Raw genomic sequence first — 19,119 nt, 5'->3', positions numbered from 1 at the left:
AACAAGAGGGAATCCGAAGAATACCTCAAAGAACTCTGATTTGCCCTTGGATCTTTGCACTACTCCTCTTCTCCTTGCTCCTTTCTTATTCTCCTTCTTCAAGCCTTCACAAATCAACACAAGAACACTTAGTTCACTCAAGGATGGATTAGGGTTTTCTCACAGCGTTCTAAGGGTGAAGGAGGCGAGAATGGGGGCTATAAGGTGGATTAAATAGTGAGCAAACCCAGAGATTTAGGGTTTCAACCTGGCAGGCCGACTCGGCGAGTCCCGAATATGGACTCGCCGAGTCGCCGATCTATACGTTGATGAACAACGCGACCCTACTCGACGAGTCGGTACATAGACTCACCGAGTTCCTCTACGAACTTTAAAAATAAATACTAAAAACCACATACCAGAGACGGGTCGTTACATTATTGCTCTTGTGATATGTAGGTTTTGTGGTGGGCTGAAACAAGAACAATACATAGATAGAAAATAAGCTAATTATGCTCTCAAACATGGTGTTCTTGTTTCTGAATTAACTAATGTTGTACTTTGATATAAAAATTTGTTTTTGTATTTTGATAGAAAATTATTTGAAGCAGAAAAGAAGTGTTGTTGTGAATCAAAATCTGGTGTTTATGTGAATCTGTTTTTCTGTCAATATGAAGGTTGCAATTTGATTTTGTGATTTGTGTGAAGTAAATGTATATTTGATTTTGTGATATTAAAAATACAATGTTGTAATTGAAAGTAGAATGCTAGTAATTGAAATAAATGATACAGAATGGTAAAATGGTCATTTTTTATCATTCAGCTTAATAATTCAGAGGTTTCAACCAAACAGCATGTTAGAAATTCAGATCTTAAAGATTCAGATTAGAAATTCAGATCTCTTAAAAATATAGATCTTAAAAGTTCAGATTCTACCAAACAACCCCTAAGTGTAAATATCACTTCCTAATGACATTGTGTTTCAAAAAAAATGGTTTTTTAATTGATGTGATGTGATGAAAAGGTAATGGGTTGATCGGTTGAATCATCTCGTATATTTAAGGATGGGGTAAAAACCAAAACCGAACCAAATGATGTTTAGTTAATTTGGTTTGGGTTATTTGTTTTTTGGTTAATTCAGTTTGGTTAATCGAATAATGATTCCTTATTTGACTTGGTTTTGGTTAAATTTTAATTGTTTTGGTCTAAAAAACATAAGAAGATTTTTATCACATATTATTTAGTTATTAACTATTAACATTTTATAAATAAATTTGTAGATTATTTATTAATAATTTTGTAACATATTATTTAGTAATTAACTACTATAATTTTATAACTGTTTTATAATTTATATTAAAAAGAAAAAGACAGCTTCAGTCATTTCTCTCATCTTCATATAAGACTAAAGTTATATTAATATATATCTACAACTTGTGTGTCTGTATCGGTATTATGAAAGATTAAATATAATATATTATATATTATTATATGTTTTTTATTTCGTAATAGTTTAATAAGTTTTTTCTTTTGGTTTAATATTTACTTTTATGTGTTAAATTTTATTTGGTTTAATTGGTAAATTGATTAAAATAAAACCAAGTAAACTAAACCTTATTAGGTTTGATTACGGTTAGATTTAAAATATAAAAAAGGCCAATAAAACCAATCTAATCTAACCGAAACCAAACCGAATAACACCTTAGGTATATCAGTTTCAAAAATATGAGTGATTATTTTATAGTTACAATACATAATGATGTAGTTACAATACATAATGATGCATAATGATAATGATGTAAATTTCACCTTCACTGTTGAGTATCTTTCAAATATGAGTTATTATTCTAGCAGAGAAAGAAAAAAAAGTCTTAGTTCAAAAAGTAAAAAACTTCATCTTATTAAATGTTAAGATTGAAATATATATATATATATATATATATATATATAGGAGTAGGATCAAATAAGAACACCTAAAATGTTGAAAACGCGAGAACAAATTTAAGCCCTCTAAATGTTAAAATCAAAGGCTAAAATTAACGGGCCATTTATACAAATTCTAAAAGCCGTAGGATTAAACTGTAACTTCTTAATTAATTAAAAGGGTATTATAGTCATTATGTTTTATCTTATTTTTATCAGCTCCTAAAATCTCTCTCTCTCTCTCTCTCTATATATATATATATATATATATATATATATATATATATATATATATATATAATGATGCATAATGATAATGATGTAAATTTCACCTTCACTGTTGAGTATCTTTCAAATATAAGTTATTATTCTAGCAGAGAAAGAAAAAAGTCTTAGTTCAAAAAGTAAAAAACTTCATCTTATTAAATGTTAAGATTGAAAGATATATATATATATATATATATATATATATATATATATATATATATATATATATATATATATATATATATATATAGGAGTAGGATCAAATAAGAACACCTAAAAGGTTGAAAACGCGAGAACAAATCTAAGCCCTCTAAATGTTAAAATCAAAGGCTAAAATTAACGGGCCATTTGTAGAAATTCTAAAAGTCGTAGGATTAAATTGTAACTTCTTAATTAATTAAAAGGGTATTATAGTCATTAGGTTTTATCTTATTTTTATCAGCTCCTAAAATCTCTCTCTCTCTCTCTTTCTTTCTCTCTCTCTCTCTCTCTCTCTCTCTATATATATATATATATATATATATATATATATATATATATATATCATTTCCCTGAAACCCTAATCGATGGAAGCCAAAACTAAAAAGAAACGTACACCTCTTCCCTCTTATATCTCCACTACCGACTTTTGAGTTTTCTTCAACCTAGCCGCCGCACAAGACACAAAAACACCATTGTTGCCATCTTCACAGTCGAACCCGCCAACAACACCACCGCCACCATCATCATCACACAACAATAATCTCCACGCCTCTATCAACAAATGGGTAGAGATCATTCGAGAGAAAGCGAAATACAAATACATATTACATATCAGAAGTCGATTGAGGCCATCGAAACGGAGGAGGCCATATAATGAGTGGAAGAGCACTCCTACAACTCGATGATTGAGATCGACCGATATTTTTATTCTAAAACAAAGAACAAGAAGACATCGATCAATAGAGAAATTGGGCCTACCGTTACCATATGATATGGAATTCATGAAGATGGTCATGTTAAAGCATGATGGAACATTCAAACAGCAAGTAATAATTAATATCTAAAAATTAAGTAGTTTTGTTTGACGATTATTATTGTCATGTGTCAATCAATTTTGTTTTACTCTTTTCTTTTATATAGAAGGTATATAAGCTTCATAGTCTATATCAAATCCAAAGGTTGTTGATGAAGAACTTGCAAAGAATCTTACAATACGGTTGGAACCAGAAAAGAATCATAAATGTGTGTGTTGAAAGTAAAACCACGTAAAAATAGAAAATGGGATGCGCGATAATGAAAGTTTATTCACTGATGATTGTCTTCTCTCATAAATCATACATATGTGACTTTACCCCAAACCCCAAAATAAAGTATTTATTTATTGTTTTTTATGAATTTTTGTTCAATGAATACATATTATATATATTTCAAACAATACGTATCTTTATTGTTGTTACTGTGAATATTAGTCCATAGTGGAGAATGATTATTTTATTGCAGTGGGCTAAAATATTTTATTCATCATTGAATAAGTATTTTTGTTTATATATTTGAAGTATTTGGAGGAGTTTCAATGCATTAATCATATACGAATAGAATTGTATCATCAATTTATAAATTTAGCTTAGTTCATTGATGAATATGAATTTGAACACATTAATCATCTTTGCATGAAATTACATCATTAGTTTATAAATTTAGTTTTATTCATTCGTGAATAGGACTGTATGGATGTAAATATAATAATATATGAACGAAAATTATTCATATAGCTTTATTCATTTACGAATATTGGTGTATGAATACATATATGAATATCATTTTATTACTGGTCTTAAAAATAATTTTGTCAAAGAAATTTTGTTGATACTATATCTGTCGATGAATATTGCATTGTATAAATACTTTTGTCCTAAATATTTTTTAAACATTTTTGTTAACCTTTTATTGTATTGAAATATTATTTTCATTTTGTAGAAATTGAAGATGGTAATCAATGATAATAGTAGAACACCAATGATGGTCCAAGTATTATTTCAATCCATATATATTAGTACCTACATTCTTATCTGTAATCGTATACATGTGTATTAAAGAAATATTTACATATATTCATAGATGGATAGATGCCGATTGAATTATATTGAATGAAAAATCCAGTCATCTTTAAATATTAAGGAAAAATCTAACGACCTTATTCATTTGTAAATATAACTATATCTTATAAAAATAGAATATAATTAAACATAAATATATTATGTCTTAATATCTTATCCGTAAAAAAACAAATGAACTTGTATGAAACGGATAATATAAAGATAATTTATACATATGTTTTCAAAGATTTTATTGTCACTTATATTCTAGTAAAAAGAAACAGAGGACAATTTAAATCTTATTTCAATTCGATCAGATAGAATAAGAAGGAAGCGATGATCTTACTTTTTTGAATAAATAAGAAATTAAGAAGATATACTAAGCAATTCAAAATATGAGATGCGACTTGAGTTGCTTTAATGTGATTTCGATAATTATGAAAAGCAAAATGATAAGATCCCATGATTATAGGCAAAAAATAATTATGTTTTAGTTATTATTAATTAATTAAGTTAAACAACTACTAATATACCCTTATATATTGATTGGTTCAGAATTGTTCTCACATTCTTAATCTTTTAGGTGTTCTCATTTGATCATTTCCATATATATATATATATATATATATATATATATATATATATATATATATATATATATATATATATATATATATATATATATATATATATATATTGAATCGACCTATTACTTTCAATCCAAGTATCCGAAATAAAAAATATAAATTTAATAAAGTTTTTATTTAACATGAAAAAGTTGATGCTCAAGAAAGAATGATAAGTGGGATCAATGTGGGAGTACGAAATAGTAAATTAAAATAAAAAACAACGGAATATTAAGTCAAAATGGTTCAATACTGTGAATCAAAACGAAATAGTGAATCAAAATGTTTTGTTTCACAACATTTTTTTAAAAATATAAGTTATGCATTTGTACAATCTTGTTGAAAATAATAGAGGATGACTATAAATATATAATGTCATGATAATGTTTTTCTATTATGATTAAATCGGTTTTTTGTAACAGATGAACGTTTTAACCGGTTTTATGGTAAAATCGCTCGGTTCAGTACCGTTCATAAATAAACAAGAACATGCTTTTAGTTGATCCGATCTCTTCACCAGTTTACGGTCCACAGGTTCGTGTAACACCCATGTTCCATATTGGTTATGTAATGTTCGTCTTTCCTGCTAGATTAGCCATAATCAGTAATCACTTTGATCAACTATTGTAATCTTTATATGAATAAATAAGAAATGGTTATTCATATACTAGTTTATAACTTGTGAAAACCACGGTTATAAACTTAATTAAACTTTAATAGTGAGAGCTCAAAATTATTAATAAATTATTTTAAATAAATTATTAATTAAGATATATTTTTTTAGTTATATAAAATTATAATCGTTAATTTAAATAAATATGTAAAATTATATCACATTATAATTTGTATTAATTTTACTCAAATTTTTATTCTAATTTTATTAATTTAATGTAATTAGAGTGAAAATTTTGAAATTTGAAATTTAAAATTGAGAATTAATATGTTGACAAGTGACATGCATTAATTAAGAGACCTAATAGGGTGACACATGACATAAAAAAAAAAAAAATATGCATTAACTAAGAGACCGGAGATTCATCTAGGATTTCTCCAAGATAGTCGTGCCCTTGACTCGACTTACGAAGAAGGCCATAGTTTTCCGCTAGGGACCCGAGCAGCAGGCCGCATTCGAGACTTTGAGATGGAGGTTGTGCGAGGCACCGATCCTAGCCCTGCCTGAGGGCGTAGAGGATTTTGTGGTATATTATGATGCGTCTATTTTGGGTTTGGGCACGGTTTTGATGTAGAGAGGGCACGTTATTTCATACGCTTCAAGACAGTTAAAGCCTCACGAGGTGAATTATTCGACGCATGATTTGGAACTGGGGTCTGTTGTTTTTTCCCTCAAGATTTGGCGTCATTACCTCTATGGGGTTCGTTTTACCATTTACACAGACCACAAGAGCCTGAACTATCTCATGGATCAGTCGAATCCGAACATAAGGCAGCGTCGGTGGTTGGACGTGGTCAAGGATTATGATTGCGAAATCCTTTACCACCCGGGGAAGGCCAACGTGGTGGCCAATGCGCATAGCCGCAACGCGGCGCCGATCAGAGATATCTGCATACGGATGACAGTAGTGACCCCATTATTGGAGCAAATCCGAGAGGCCTAACATGAGGCTATGAAGGAGGAACATCGGAAGAGTGAGCTTATAGTGGGTCAGGTTTCCTCGTTCGACTACGACAGCAGGGGATTAATGACATTACACCGTAGGGTGTGGGTTCCATACCTCGGAGGCGTACGTCAGGTCCTGATGGAGGAGGCGTACGCCAGGTCCTGATGGAGTAGGCGCACAAATCCCAATTCTCCATTCATCCCGGGGCGACGAAGATGTATAGGGATCTTCGTCTTGGTTATTGGTAGCCCTTCATGAAGCGGGATGTAGAATGGTATGTGGACCGGTGCTTGACCTACAGGAAGGTCAAGGCCGAGCACCAGAGGCCACACGACAAGATGCAGCCGTTAGATATTCCCCTATGGAAGTGGGAAGATATTACTATGAATTTCATTCCTAAGCTTCCCATGACCGCGCAGGGAGTGGATTCCATATAGGTCATCGTGGATCGGTTGACCAAGAGTGTCCATTTTATACCGATCCATGAGAGCATATCGGCCAAGAAACAATACATACTATACACTATACAAGAGAACATACTATGATGAGAAACAAAGAGAACATACTACATACTAGACAAAGAGAAAATACATTACACTAGTACATACAATACATATACAAGAATACTATAACATAAATGTGAGTCACTACTTCGGGGCACGACATCACTGATGTGGATCGTTTTGTAACTAGAGTCTCCTGGAGGGAGAGCGTGAATTTGTGTATAGATCTATACGGGACTGACCGTCCTACACCTTGCTGCTAACTAGAATGGGACCTGCAGGTCTACGGGTGACGAATATCATACCATTTCTATGTCTTCGAGCGTTATGTTTTACTAAGTCGATCAAGTATGGTTACAATTATATCACATTATACCTTAATTAATAATTGGCTTAAGGTAGTTAGTACAGCAGTAGTTACTATAATACAACACTATAGTACTTTATTATTTTCCCCATTGCATTCACATTGTGATCTTCTCACATAAACGGTAATGTAAAAACTATATTTTGTTAATGATAGTCACACTTGGGAAAAATACACTTTTACAAGAAACAAACATACAGAACATTTGATGCCTTGGTAGAAGGCTACTTTTAGTAGAAAATATAGGATTTTCTAGGAGATACAAACCTTTACTACAAACTTATACATCAAACACTTACAAACATTTTCATACAAACAATGACACTAAAATGCTTATGAAATCACCAACTTTAAAGCTGATAAACTCTTTCAAAATAACTTGTATTCTTAGATCATCAGTAGACAGATACCGATGCCAGGTTTTGAGAAGATGGAGCGTTCAAGACTTATCTCTTATTTTGATTCATGTTTTTGGTGTCTTATAACTATACAAAACACACTTCTATTAAATTATATTATTAATCCAATGAATGATGTTGTTGCTTGTTTACTATTATGCTATGTAGTGATACTGTACATGACGTCCTCCGCCCCGGAATGTTTTCGTCGTTCAGGTTTTGAGGTGTGACAATATGGATGTGAATGATGGTTCTAATTCTGATAAGGATGGTGGGTCTAGCAGTGATAGTGACTTTCTTATGGATGGAGAAGGCCTAGTGGTTGACTATGAGGTTGACATGTCAGAGTTTCATAGTGTGGTTGATACAAATGTCGAATAGATAGAAAATAAGAAAAAGAAAAAGCCAATGGATGTAGATCATGAGGAAGAAAAGATGGAAGTAATTGATGAAGACAAATTTGAGTTTGTTGGTTATGAAGAGGATAAGAGAGCAAGGTTGTTGAAAGAGTTGACTAGGCCAAAATATTGTTCAGGTGGTAAGGTGCATGGGAGTGAATTTATGATGGGTCAAACTTTTCAAACAAAGAAGGAAGTCACAAGCTTGGTGAATGAACATGCTTTACATACTCAAAGGGAACTACACATAGAAAAAATGATAATATAAGGGTAAGGGTAGTGTGCAGAGGTGTTACTCCAGAATTTAACACTAGTGAGTTGTTGGGGTGTAATAAAGGTAAAGGTAGTTCTGTAAATAAAGAAAAGGGATATTGTCCTTGGGTTTTGTTGCTTTCTAGGCTATCAGACTTAGATATTTGGACTGTGAAGGTTTATGAAGAGAAACATTATTGCTTGCGTACAAGAGATGTTAAGAGTTGCACACAAAGTTTCATAGCTAAAAAAATTGCTTCACAAATAGAGATGAACCCTACTTGTCCAACACATGCTTTACAATAGGAGTTTCAGACGAAATATGGTGTTGGGGTTTCAAAAAGCAAAATTTTTAGAGAAAATGCCATAGCTCAACATCAACTACATGGAGACTATGAGAAGCAATACTTGATGCTTAGGGACTATGTCTTGGAGCTACAAATAACAAATCATGGGATAGTCAAGATACAATTTGAAAGTCAACCAAACATTAATTTGGAAATTAGGAAATTCCAAAGAATTTATGTTTGTCTTGGTGCATTGAAACATGGTTTTAAAGAATCTCAAAAGGAAATACTTGATGGGTCATTCATGAAAGGCCCTTTCCCATGCCAGATCTTGACTGCAGTTGGTGTTGACTTAAACAATGGTATGTTCCATGTTGCATATGCAATTGTTGAAGCAGAGAATTTGAAGTCATGGTCATGGTTTTTAGAATGTTTGGGTAAAGATCCGGACCTACCCACAAGAGCCAACTTTACCTTCATTTCAGATAAACAGAAGGTACCCTTTTTGTGCTCTGTTTTTGTCATAATATATGTTTTATGGATATATTATAGTACTATATATTGTTATTTAGGGGTTATTACCAGCTATTGCAAAAATCTTCCCATGTGTTGAGCACAGGTTTTGTCTCAGACACATACATGAAAACATGAAACTAAAGTGGAGAGGAAATCAATTAAAGGAGATGTTATGGAACCGTGCAACTGCTACAACTGTAATCCACTTTGAAAAGGCTATGAAGAAGTTATCTTTATTCAATAAGGATGCATATGAGTGGTTGAAAAAAATTCCACGAGTTCATTGGGCTAGGAGTCATTTCACAGGTATGATGTATTATGTACTTGTTCTTTAAAGTTGCAATATAATTACCATGTATTGACTATTTCATTTCATTGTGTGATAGGTAGTTCTCATTGTCAAATGTTGTTTAACACTATGTGGGAAATCTTCAATGGAAAATTAATTGATGGGAGAGATAAGTCAATAATCTCAGTTATAGAGTACATTAGGGAGTACCTGATGAGGAGAATGTGCAGTGTCCAAAAGGCAATAGATAAAAGTATGGGTCCTTTAACACCTACTACGACAAATTTGCTAGAAAAAATTGAAGAATAAGCACAACAACTGAGGGTAATTTTTGCAAGCAATGAAAAGTACCAAGTGACATGGGTATTGAATGATCAATATGTTGTTAACATGAGTGAAAGATCTTGTACTTGTAGGAAATAAGAGTTGACCGACATACCCTGTAAACATGCAGTGGCAGTAATTTGGGATATGATACAGAATGGAAAGGTTGTTGAGAGAGTGGAACATTAGGTTCATCAATGATATTGGTTGTCTACTTGGCAAAAGATGTACAAAGTGACAGTGGATCCTATAAATGGTAGAGATATGTGCAGAAATCAGCATGCCCAACAACAATCACCCCCACAAACTCATCACAAACATGTAAAATCAACTCAAAATTAGATTAGTTGTTTTTTAGTATGGTTGTTCAAATAATTAGGTTAAGTTTTATCTATTTTCGGGTGGGAAGGCCAAAAAAGAAAAGAATTAGGAGTGCAGATAAGGTAGCCAGTCAGGTTTTGTCCCAAGGAACCAAGCTCACTAGAAAGTTTATCATTGTTACATGCAGTAAGTGTCATAATAAGGGACATAATTCTAAAAGTTGTAAAGGTCAAGGGGGTGAAGGTGAAGCCAGTAAGAAAGCAGGAAAAAAGAGCAAGAGCAAGGAGAAAGGTGCAGCAGTTTAAGAAGCAAGAATAAGGAGAAGGATGCATCAGTTTATATTTATATTTCCCTGAAAACAACATGTTTTTTTGTGTAATGAGTTGTTTTTAACTATTATGTTTTTGTGGTTTAATGATCAAGTCATGTACTGATGGTATTAGGAACATTAATGTTTGTACTTTCATGGTTTTAAGTTATGGTGCGATTAATGTAGTTTTCTCTTAATGACCTTAATGGTATTAAGAACATTAATGTTTGCACTATTATGCTTGCAATTTTACACCAAACAAACCTTTATATTAATACCAAAGCCCATTTAAACATTACAATCACAAATCAAGTCTAAAATGCAACAAGCCCATAAATTATACAACATTACTGCTTAAACATTACAGTCAAAAGCATGGCTTAATGCCAACAAAAGAACACAAGGATCCTACCAAAAGAAACAACACATCTAACAACCAAAATAAGGGATCCCACCAAAATAACCAACACAAGGACTACAAGTTTCACATACTTCAACTCTACATCATCGTTACCATCACCCATGAAGAACACAACTAAAAAAACCCCCGAAAAAGAGACATTTGTAAATCCTTCTACTAGCTTCCAAGTTGTTTCGTGCTCTCAGTAATCCTGGGATGATATCAACAATCATGGGATGATATCGACAGACCTACGACACATTGGTGGGTCAAACCAGCCAGTAAATGGACATCGTGAGCCATTCGAGGGACAACCCCAAAAACACCTACCTGGATTAACATTTGTCCACGACGTGCGTACAATTGCAGGACGACTACAAGCACATATTACCTTTCTTTGATTTTTCACATATTCAATTTTCGAAAGGGTTTTCTAATGCTTTATTGAGAAAGAAATTATGTTTAAATATCTTTGATTCTTGTGTTCATATAGACGTTGGGAAGAAGGCAAAATCAAATTGACAAAAATACCCCTCGTGTGAAGGGCACGTGATGGTGTTTGACGAATGAAATATAAATGTTGTATGCTCAAGGATGGCCACTGCAATTTTTTAAAACTACAAGGATGAGTCCTATCAAAATTTCAAAGGTTTAACCAAACCTACGAATTAGGACAAACCACAGGGACCAAAACTATAATTTACTCTTATAATTTTAAAATTAAGATTATTTGTAAATTGTATATCCCAACCTTCTAACCTAAAAAGCATACCAATTTATAAGTGTAATCTCGCTTTTGTTAACATTTAATCACTTTTTGTTAACATTTAATCACTTTTTTATACATCATTTACTATTAAACTTGTTTTTGGTCATTAGAATCATATGCTTTACATCATTTATTAATAATGCTTTACATCATTTATTAATAAACTTATTTTTGGTGCTCATGTTACCTAACTTTAGTTGAGTTTGGCATCTACGAGAACTATCTGATCAATCATTTTCTCTCGTGAGTCTCCCACCAACATGAGTTCTCTTATCATTTTGTTATTTCATGTTGGTAATTGAAATTTATATGACCTCTTTTATTTTCAGGTTTAGAAGAATCAATTCTTGAACATGAGTTTTTGTTTCAAATCTCGTTTCTAATGAAACCATCAAAAAACCCTTCAAACCCCAGAAGTTCAAAATAAAAATGTTCATATAAATTTCAATTACCTAACCTAAAATAACCAAATGGCACTTGAACCACTCCATAAATAAGATCTCATGTTCAAACGAAGATAATCATATGAAAGGAATTAAAAACTCGGTAACCAATTTATCATTTTTATATACATATATATTTGTAACAATATTATTAAAAACAGTTTATAAAAATCTAATGACTTCATAATCTAACTATAAAAATCAAAAAATAAAATAAAAAACAAAATTCGGCCAAGGCCTCTCTAACTTCCACCATTCTGCTCCTTTGACATACTTAACAACATAAGTACCACCCTCACAACACACAGTACAATCAATCCAAAGCATTAGGTCCAGCACATGCTTTCAAAACGGGGCTCCATATCCACTGTACCAAAAACTTTCTACTTCTTCTACCGTTCATATTAAAAGTCCGACCCGACCCGTCTTTCATCACTTGACCAATGTACCCGCCTCCACCACCCGACCCATATAACCCTTCACACAAATCCCCAATCTCAGTCGGCGCTGTCGGATCTTCACCGGCATACCAAGCGTTCACCAATGGGTTTGACGCCAGCTCCGCCAGTTCGTGACCGATGACGCTGATCATTCCGTCAACCCCGACGTCACCATTCGGCGGTGCAAGGGAACGCGGCCCGCCGTTACCCATGTACCCCGGAACGGCAAACGGGTAAGCACAGACCTCCGGGCACTGTTTACCGGAATTCCCAACCCATGCGTAGGGTAAGGTGTATCCTACTTTCGACGGGAACGTGAAGTAGTGAAACCCACAGACGGCACGGCAGAAATCTTGTACGGTGACATCGTCGGAAGTGAGAATTAAGTAAACTCCGTTTTTGTGATCGACTGTAAACGGAGCTGACTGAACGGAGGTGGCGATGACGTCTTGCATGGTGAGACGGGTGAGGTGAGTTCCATGGGTGTATTTCCGATCGGAATATTCTCCGGCGATTAGGATTTGGCTGGAGATGTTGGCGTTGGTTTGGTCAGTGTAGAGCGTTACGGTTTTCCACCAGTCGGAGACGGAGGGGGCGGAGGCAGCACGGCGTTTAGTGGTGGAGATTGATAGTAGAAAGTCTTTGATCAATAGCTTTTGAGCTGGAAGCCATTTACCATACCAGATGAGGTAGATGTTGATCGGAGAAGAAAGGACCGGACCCATATGGTACCGGAGGTTGACGAGCTCCGACGACCCCTCAAATCTCTTGGAAGCGGTGAAAGCATCGTGTGGAAGGTTAGGGTTAACAACAGAGGCAGGAAGAACAGAAGATGCGAGGAAGACGAGAGAGAAGAAGGTGAGAGTGAGGGGTAGAATGGACATTTTGTTATGAGATGAAAATAGGGTGGGGAGAAACATAGGAATTTATAAAGAGGGTAAGGAAATGGGCTGGTGACAGCTGCCAGGTTTTTTTTGGGAATGATGAAGTGAAAGTAGAAATTTTGAAATTTGAGTAGGGATGAATGACGAAAATAGCCCTGTCCTTTTTGGCTTTAGATTTTTCAAGTTGTGTGTGTTTGTGGGGTTGAGTGGAATCTTCTTTTTCTAGATTCGATTTCTATTGGGTGTGGTGTTAGTTTATTCTTTCGAGGCCTCAACTAGAAACAAATCAATTAATGAATGTGGCACATCAGAAATTTGGAACGCATGTCATAGATATCAGATATGTCTCATTGGACAATCTAAATTGGATATTTAGTGTTTACAAACTTGGAATGCTAAATCGTTTTCTCAGAATTAATGAATGTAATACATAAGAAAAAGAAATCATACATTTCAAAATGAAAGGATTGGATCAATCTAGCTGTTTTACGAGAGAAAATAAAATAAATGTTACAAATTAGAAAGATTGTGTATGTGTAGTTGTGTACAATGTACCTCTCTCTACAAATATAATAAATATGTTTATGTGTGTTTGATATTCGTCTTGTGGAGAAAGATGGTCTAAATCAATTTTTTCAATCTGCACCACAAAACTGGAATCACACAAGGAATAGAATGGAGAATAGGGTAACAGAATATTAGGTAATGGAATGGATGATTACAATTTACATTATATGAGTACGTTGCTTTCTTTTGCATTAACCCTAAATATATTAGAATTATAGAAAAAAAAAAAAAGACATGGGCACACTCACATCATATTACACTAAACGTTTTGAATCCCTAGCTGTTCCAAGGAATGTGGGCCCACCAGGAATATTCGCCTAATTGTTTTGTATCGGAAAACAACAACTCCTTTATACGCAGTTCTTGGTATACCATCCTTAACAATATAAGAAGCATGAGTTAATTATATATATAAAAAAAAATTGTTCTGTAGTGATTAAACAAACCATTATATATATATATATATATATATATATATATTAATGTGAGATACCTTCCATTCTTCAAAAATGCCAAATTGGCGAGCAATGTCTTCAAAATCTGTTTGATCTCTATATTGTATACGCACATCTCCATCTACATTGTTTATCTTTAGAACAAGATTTGGTTCATAAAGAGGCTTTGCATCTTTCACCATGTTTGCAAAATGGTTTACATATTTATCCTACAAGAGGAAAGAAATACTCAATTTGTCATTACAAATCACCATCATACCAAATGAGTCATCAATTATATCATAACTTGCATACCTCCATTAAGTATGTCAAGTTCATCTTCTTCCAATCAATCTTTCACACACAAAAACAAAGTAATTATTAATATGCATACATGCCAATAATGTAAAAAAAAAAAAAAAAAAAAAAAAAAAATTACATACCGTGACATCATTCAGCCTAATAGGTTTCAGGTATTGATTGAAGAACTGGCCCAAACTAGAACCCTGAATAGATATTATTATAGGCAATTTGTAATTACTTAAAATACAGTGGCATTTTAAGTAATTTTCATTTAAAATTGTGAGATTAAGATGTGATACCTACATGCTCACCAAAGTTGTATGTTCTGGAAATTTCAGGACGAATAAACTGTCGGCCTTTGTGATTTTCTTGTAATCTTAGCCAGTCATCCCAGTAAGTAATAAGCAGTGAAAGAAAAAGTGTGTTTGTTGAAATGAAAGAAAATCACATGAAAACTGGAAATAAGAATTTATAAAAGGATATGCTTTTGGCCACTTTGGAGATAACTCATCCCATGTAGGTTTAGATAGCATCCACCCAAGACCAGGAAAGAAATCTGAACGATATAATGCATCTGCAAGATTCACCAAAATGAAATGGAATGGAATTTCACTCCTTTGTTATGTTCTTGTTAAGACAATAAATTTATAGACTTACAAGGATCATGCACAAATTGCTTTTGCCCATTGTCATTCCATGAAGAGATAGCCATAATGGACCTATCATGGTTTAAAGATAACAACTTCTTAAATTAGGGTTTCAATATGTGTTTTTGATTATGGATGGAATAAGAATCCCTGTGTCTCAAATAACAGGTCTTATCAAATACATATTATAGATAATATGTCATTTCCAGTTCATACAGTGACTTACTTATCTTTGTCAAGGAGGTCTGCTCCAGCCTCAAAATAATCAAAAAAGTCAGGAGAGATTTCCATATCATCTGCATCACATAAGCATTTATATAATCTCAAGTCTTTTTGACTTTCAACTTCTAAGAGCTTTAGAACAGAAACAGATGCAACCAAATTATAGAATTGGAATGTACCTTCAAGTATGATGACCCGATTAAAATTATGTTTGTAAAACAATTGATCCAGTGCCCATTTGTAGTGGCCTGAAAATATCAGAGTTAAAAAAAAAAAAAAGCATTCTTGAAAATATATAGAAATGGAATTGAGGTAAAAACATTTCTTACGTGCAATCTTGTAATATGCAATTAATTCTCCAGGCCTTTCAGTATCCACTGGTTCATAATCCAAGTGCTGCGACAATGATATTTAAAAAATTGGAGTTGATTTCCCATAATAGTAACACACTTATATTTTTTTTAACCATAATAGCAATGTAATTACATTTTTTATATTTAAAAAATTATCATACATCTTTTATCCAGATAACAATTAATGGGAAAAATATTAATAATAATCATGACAAAGATCTACCTGCATGTAGGTCAACTGATCGTAACTCATAGCCTTTGTTCTAACATCAGAATTTGACCCATCCTGAAAATCTTCAAATTTAGAGAGAGAGAGAGAGAGAGAGAGAGAGAGAGAGAGAGAGAGAGAGTTTAGCCTCTTTCATAATAATATCAAAATGCAATATACCTGGGATACAAAAACCGGAAATTTTGATGCAACAGTGCTATGATACCTAAAATTATGAAGAGTTGGGCCACATAATTAGTCAACAGATGCAAAGTTGACTTGCATTAAAACAGGGTTAAATGCAAGAAATAGTAATGCAGTTTAATTTACAAGTTTATTATAGCATCCTACGTTCATTTCATCCTATTACATCATTCTTCTTTGAAAATTCTACCCAAATATAGCAATGTCATCTAAACACAAAGAAATTAACTGCTACAATTTGGTAGATTTTTCAAAATACAATGTCTTAGATAAGAAAAAAAAAAAAAAAAAAAAACTAAAATTAGGTAGGTCTTTCAAAGTACAATGCCTCAATAGGAAAAGGAAATTGGAAGTAGAATGAAATAGGATGTTCCTATATCTTGCATTTAGCCCTGAAAAATAAATTAGAATTTAGAACCACTTACTTAAAAATAGAATTAATAGTCCTTTCCAAATAGTCAGCACGATTGCAAGCCATAATAACAACAGCTGCAACTGGTGCCTTTACTTGTTCAAACAAGCTTTTGACTCCTTTCTCTACAAATTGATAACATCAAGACTCATATATAGCTTGCTAGATTAAGCCCATTAAGTCAAAAAGAAGCAATGCCTAAATATATAGAAATAACAGACCCTTTATGGTATTGAGTATTGACTTACTTTCAAGATTTTGAACAAGTGTCCTCAATTGTTCACACTCCTCTTCTTGGCGTCTCACTTTTTCTGAAAATACAAGTAAAAGATAAACAAGGCTGGATATGAATTGAATCTTTTTTCTTTCCAAATGAAAAAGGATTTTCAATTAACATAACTCACCATATCTAATCAAAACTAAATATTAGCAATTGTAACAGGAATTCCATGTAAAGGTATTAGGTCCAGTTAGCCGATTAACAAATTAAGGGCTAAATGCAACAAATAGCAATGGATTTTGAAAAGCCCTAATTACCTTCCAAAACCACCACCTTTTGTTTCTGCATACTTATCTCATCAATCAAGAATCGCATCTGGCTTGTACAATGATTTTCCCCTTCCACCTGTTATTTAAATTTTTCGATTTAAACACTGAGCCATTATTATAATAATCATAAAACAAAAAAATAGTTCAATTGCTAAATCGATGAAACAGTGAAGTATCAAACTACATTGTGCTTTCTGTATTTTTCCTTTTATTTTTCAAAATCGGATAACTGGGAAAATCAAAAGAGGTAAAATGGTTTAATCAATACAGAAAATAGGTAAGTGATTATCAACTCCAAAACTTAATTCCTACACAATCCCCTTAAATAATGAACTGTTATTTTTTTCCATTAAGTTGTATGACTATGGATAAAATGTTGTCTGAATAAATGATGGTAAAAAATAGCAAATGGAAGGGAAAAAATCATAAGGGAAACAGTATATGATATACTTACTGCAACTGCAATTTTGTCTGCATACTCAGACTGGGCCTTAAACAGCCTCACCTGTTGTGACATAAAAACATAACAAATTTTAGGTCTAAATGCAAAAAATAGCAAACTTCTTTCATTTATTTGTGCATTACAGCATCCTGCTTTCGTTTCTTTCAAATATTGCATTGTACTACAATCTATGAATTATGGAATTGAAATTTGATTTTCATTTGGATGAAATTAGTATAATTAGGTAAATTTTTTGACCAATTCATTTTGAAAATAGCGAGCATAAAGGGGTGTTGTATTGTAGGCCTAGAAAAGCATTTTGATGTATATCAAAGTTTATAGCGTCTTTTATCACTCGTTTGCTGTTATGTATCTAACAGGCTTCTTGCCTGTGTCAACTACTAGGTGCAAATATACTGGAGAAAGTTGGATCATAGATTTTAGATATTAAGAAATTCAATAAATTTTAATCACAATGCAGCAGAAGTTCAACACAAACTGAAATAACATAGAAAACGAAAGAAAATGCAACTGATAGCAACGTTTCACCTGGGTATAGATGAAGGCGATTGCAACGAGAAGAAGCAAGCATCTAAAACCGCCAGACCATCTCGCCATTGTTGTTTGTTGACTTTATGTTTTACGATCGAATGCTTCAGAACAGCATATGAACTGAAACCCGTGATCTCTCTATCTCTCTTAAAATAAAAACTTCACAATTTCCAGATTCTAAATCCTCTGTTCTTCAGGTCAATCAGAGTCCAATCATAACAATTTTGGTTTCACTGCAGCTCGGCCATTGTTAGCTTGAACCCTTGATAAAGTTGGGATTTCTCTAAACCCTAATTGTTAGTTGATGATCATGTGATTCATCTGAAGAGGCACGTATTCTGAATTCTATTTGGTTGTATGACTCGTATCCTGTTTTCTTGTGGAGTTTTTACTCCAAAATTTGAATCCCTACTTGGGTTTGTTTGGATCTAGACCAAACATGTAAGAAAACAAACAAAGTCCTCACTCCCATTTAACACGATTTATTTTCTTCCATAAGTTAAAAATTTTTTACTTGGTGATAAATATTATTTTGTATCAATTTTTCATTGAATTTGGCACATGGAGAGTTTTAGAATTATTGTTTTCTATTTGTTATTTTTGTTTTTTATTTGAATGTAAATTACTAAATATCATTTTATATTAATTAATTTTATTAACATATTTACCTTTTATTAATAGTTTTCAACTGTAACGTTTAATTCCTATACTTTTTTTTTTCCAGTTTTTTCTATTAATTCCAAAAACTTTCATGTGTCCCTCTTTTGATTCGGCCATTATTTTTTCACAATTTGAATACAGCGTCAATGCAATATTTATCAACTTCCTTTTTA

General features: G+C 32.8%; 2 protein-coding genes and 1 pseudogene across 2 annotated transcripts; 1 reads left to right on the top strand and 2 right to left on the bottom strand.

The window, feature by feature from the left end:
• Positions 1–7,994: 7,994 nt before the first annotated feature.
• LOC145039893 (uncharacterized) lies at positions 7,995–9,811 on the top strand. Its single transcript, XM_078987893.1, has 5 exons — positions 7,995–8,093; positions 8,142–8,303; positions 8,717–9,193; positions 9,270–9,519; positions 9,600–9,811. The coding sequence occupies exons 1-5, from the start codon at positions 7,995–7,997 to the stop codon at positions 9,809–9,811; spliced, it is 1,200 nt and encodes a 399-aa protein (XP_078844019.1).
• Positions 9,812–12,169: 2,358 nt separating this feature from the next.
• LOC145042378 (protein EXORDIUM-like 5 pseudogene) lies at positions 12,170–13,479 on the bottom strand (annotated as a pseudogene).
• Positions 13,480–13,824: 345 nt separating this feature from the next.
• Positions 13,825–18,745, bottom strand: LOC145042376 (alpha-1,3-mannosyl-glycoprotein 2-beta-N-acetylglucosaminyltransferase-like). Its single transcript, XM_078990775.1, has 18 exons — positions 18,284–18,745; positions 17,747–17,797; positions 17,281–17,368; positions 16,992–17,054; positions 16,757–16,868; positions 16,308–16,353; positions 16,143–16,205; positions 15,896–15,962; positions 15,746–15,814; positions 15,571–15,640; positions 15,355–15,416; positions 15,182–15,271; positions 15,001–15,095; positions 14,838–14,900; positions 14,710–14,748; positions 14,454–14,624; positions 14,209–14,336; positions 13,825–14,033 (listed from the first exon to the last, which is right to left on the bottom strand). Exons 1-17 carry the CDS (start codon positions 18,350–18,352, stop codon positions 14,220–14,222), a joined length of 1,335 nt encoding a protein of 444 aa, XP_078846901.1. The 5' UTR covers positions 18,353–18,745; the 3' UTR covers positions 13,825–14,033; positions 14,209–14,219.
• Between the last annotated feature and the right edge of the window lie 374 nt (positions 18,746–19,119).

Source organism: Lactuca saligna, chromosome 4, assembly GCF_052625555.1.
Source record: "Lactuca saligna cultivar CGN05327 chromosome 4, ASM5262555v1, whole genome shotgun sequence".
Lineage (NCBI taxonomy): Eukaryota > Viridiplantae > Streptophyta > Magnoliopsida > Asterales > Asteraceae > Lactuca > Lactuca saligna.
This window is presented reverse-complemented; position numbering and strand designations above follow the sequence as displayed.

Coding starts and splice junctions, on each gene's coding strand:
- LOC145042376 (XM_078990775.1), bottom strand. CDS start 18,352: ATGGCGAGATGGTCTGGCGGTTTTAGATGCTTGCTTCTTCTCGTTGCA. Junction 15,815..15,895: donor TGCATATTACAAGATTGCAC/GTAAGAAATGTT, acceptor TGATATTTTCAG/GCCACTACAAATGGGCACTG. Junction 14,901..15,000: donor CATACAACTTTGGTGAGCAT/GTAGGTATCACA, acceptor ATATCTATTCAG/GGTTCTAGTTTGGGCCAGTT.
- LOC145039893 (XM_078987893.1), top strand. CDS start 7,995: ATGGATGTGAATGATGGTTCTAATTCTGATAAGGATGGTGGGTCTAGC. Junction 8,304..8,716: donor AATATTGTTCAGGTGGTAAG/GTGCATGGGAGT, acceptor GCTTTACAATAG/GAGTTTCAGACGAAATATGG. Junction 9,194..9,269: donor TCATTTCAGATAAACAGAAG/GTACCCTTTTTG, acceptor ATTGTTATTTAG/GGGTTATTACCAGCTATTGC.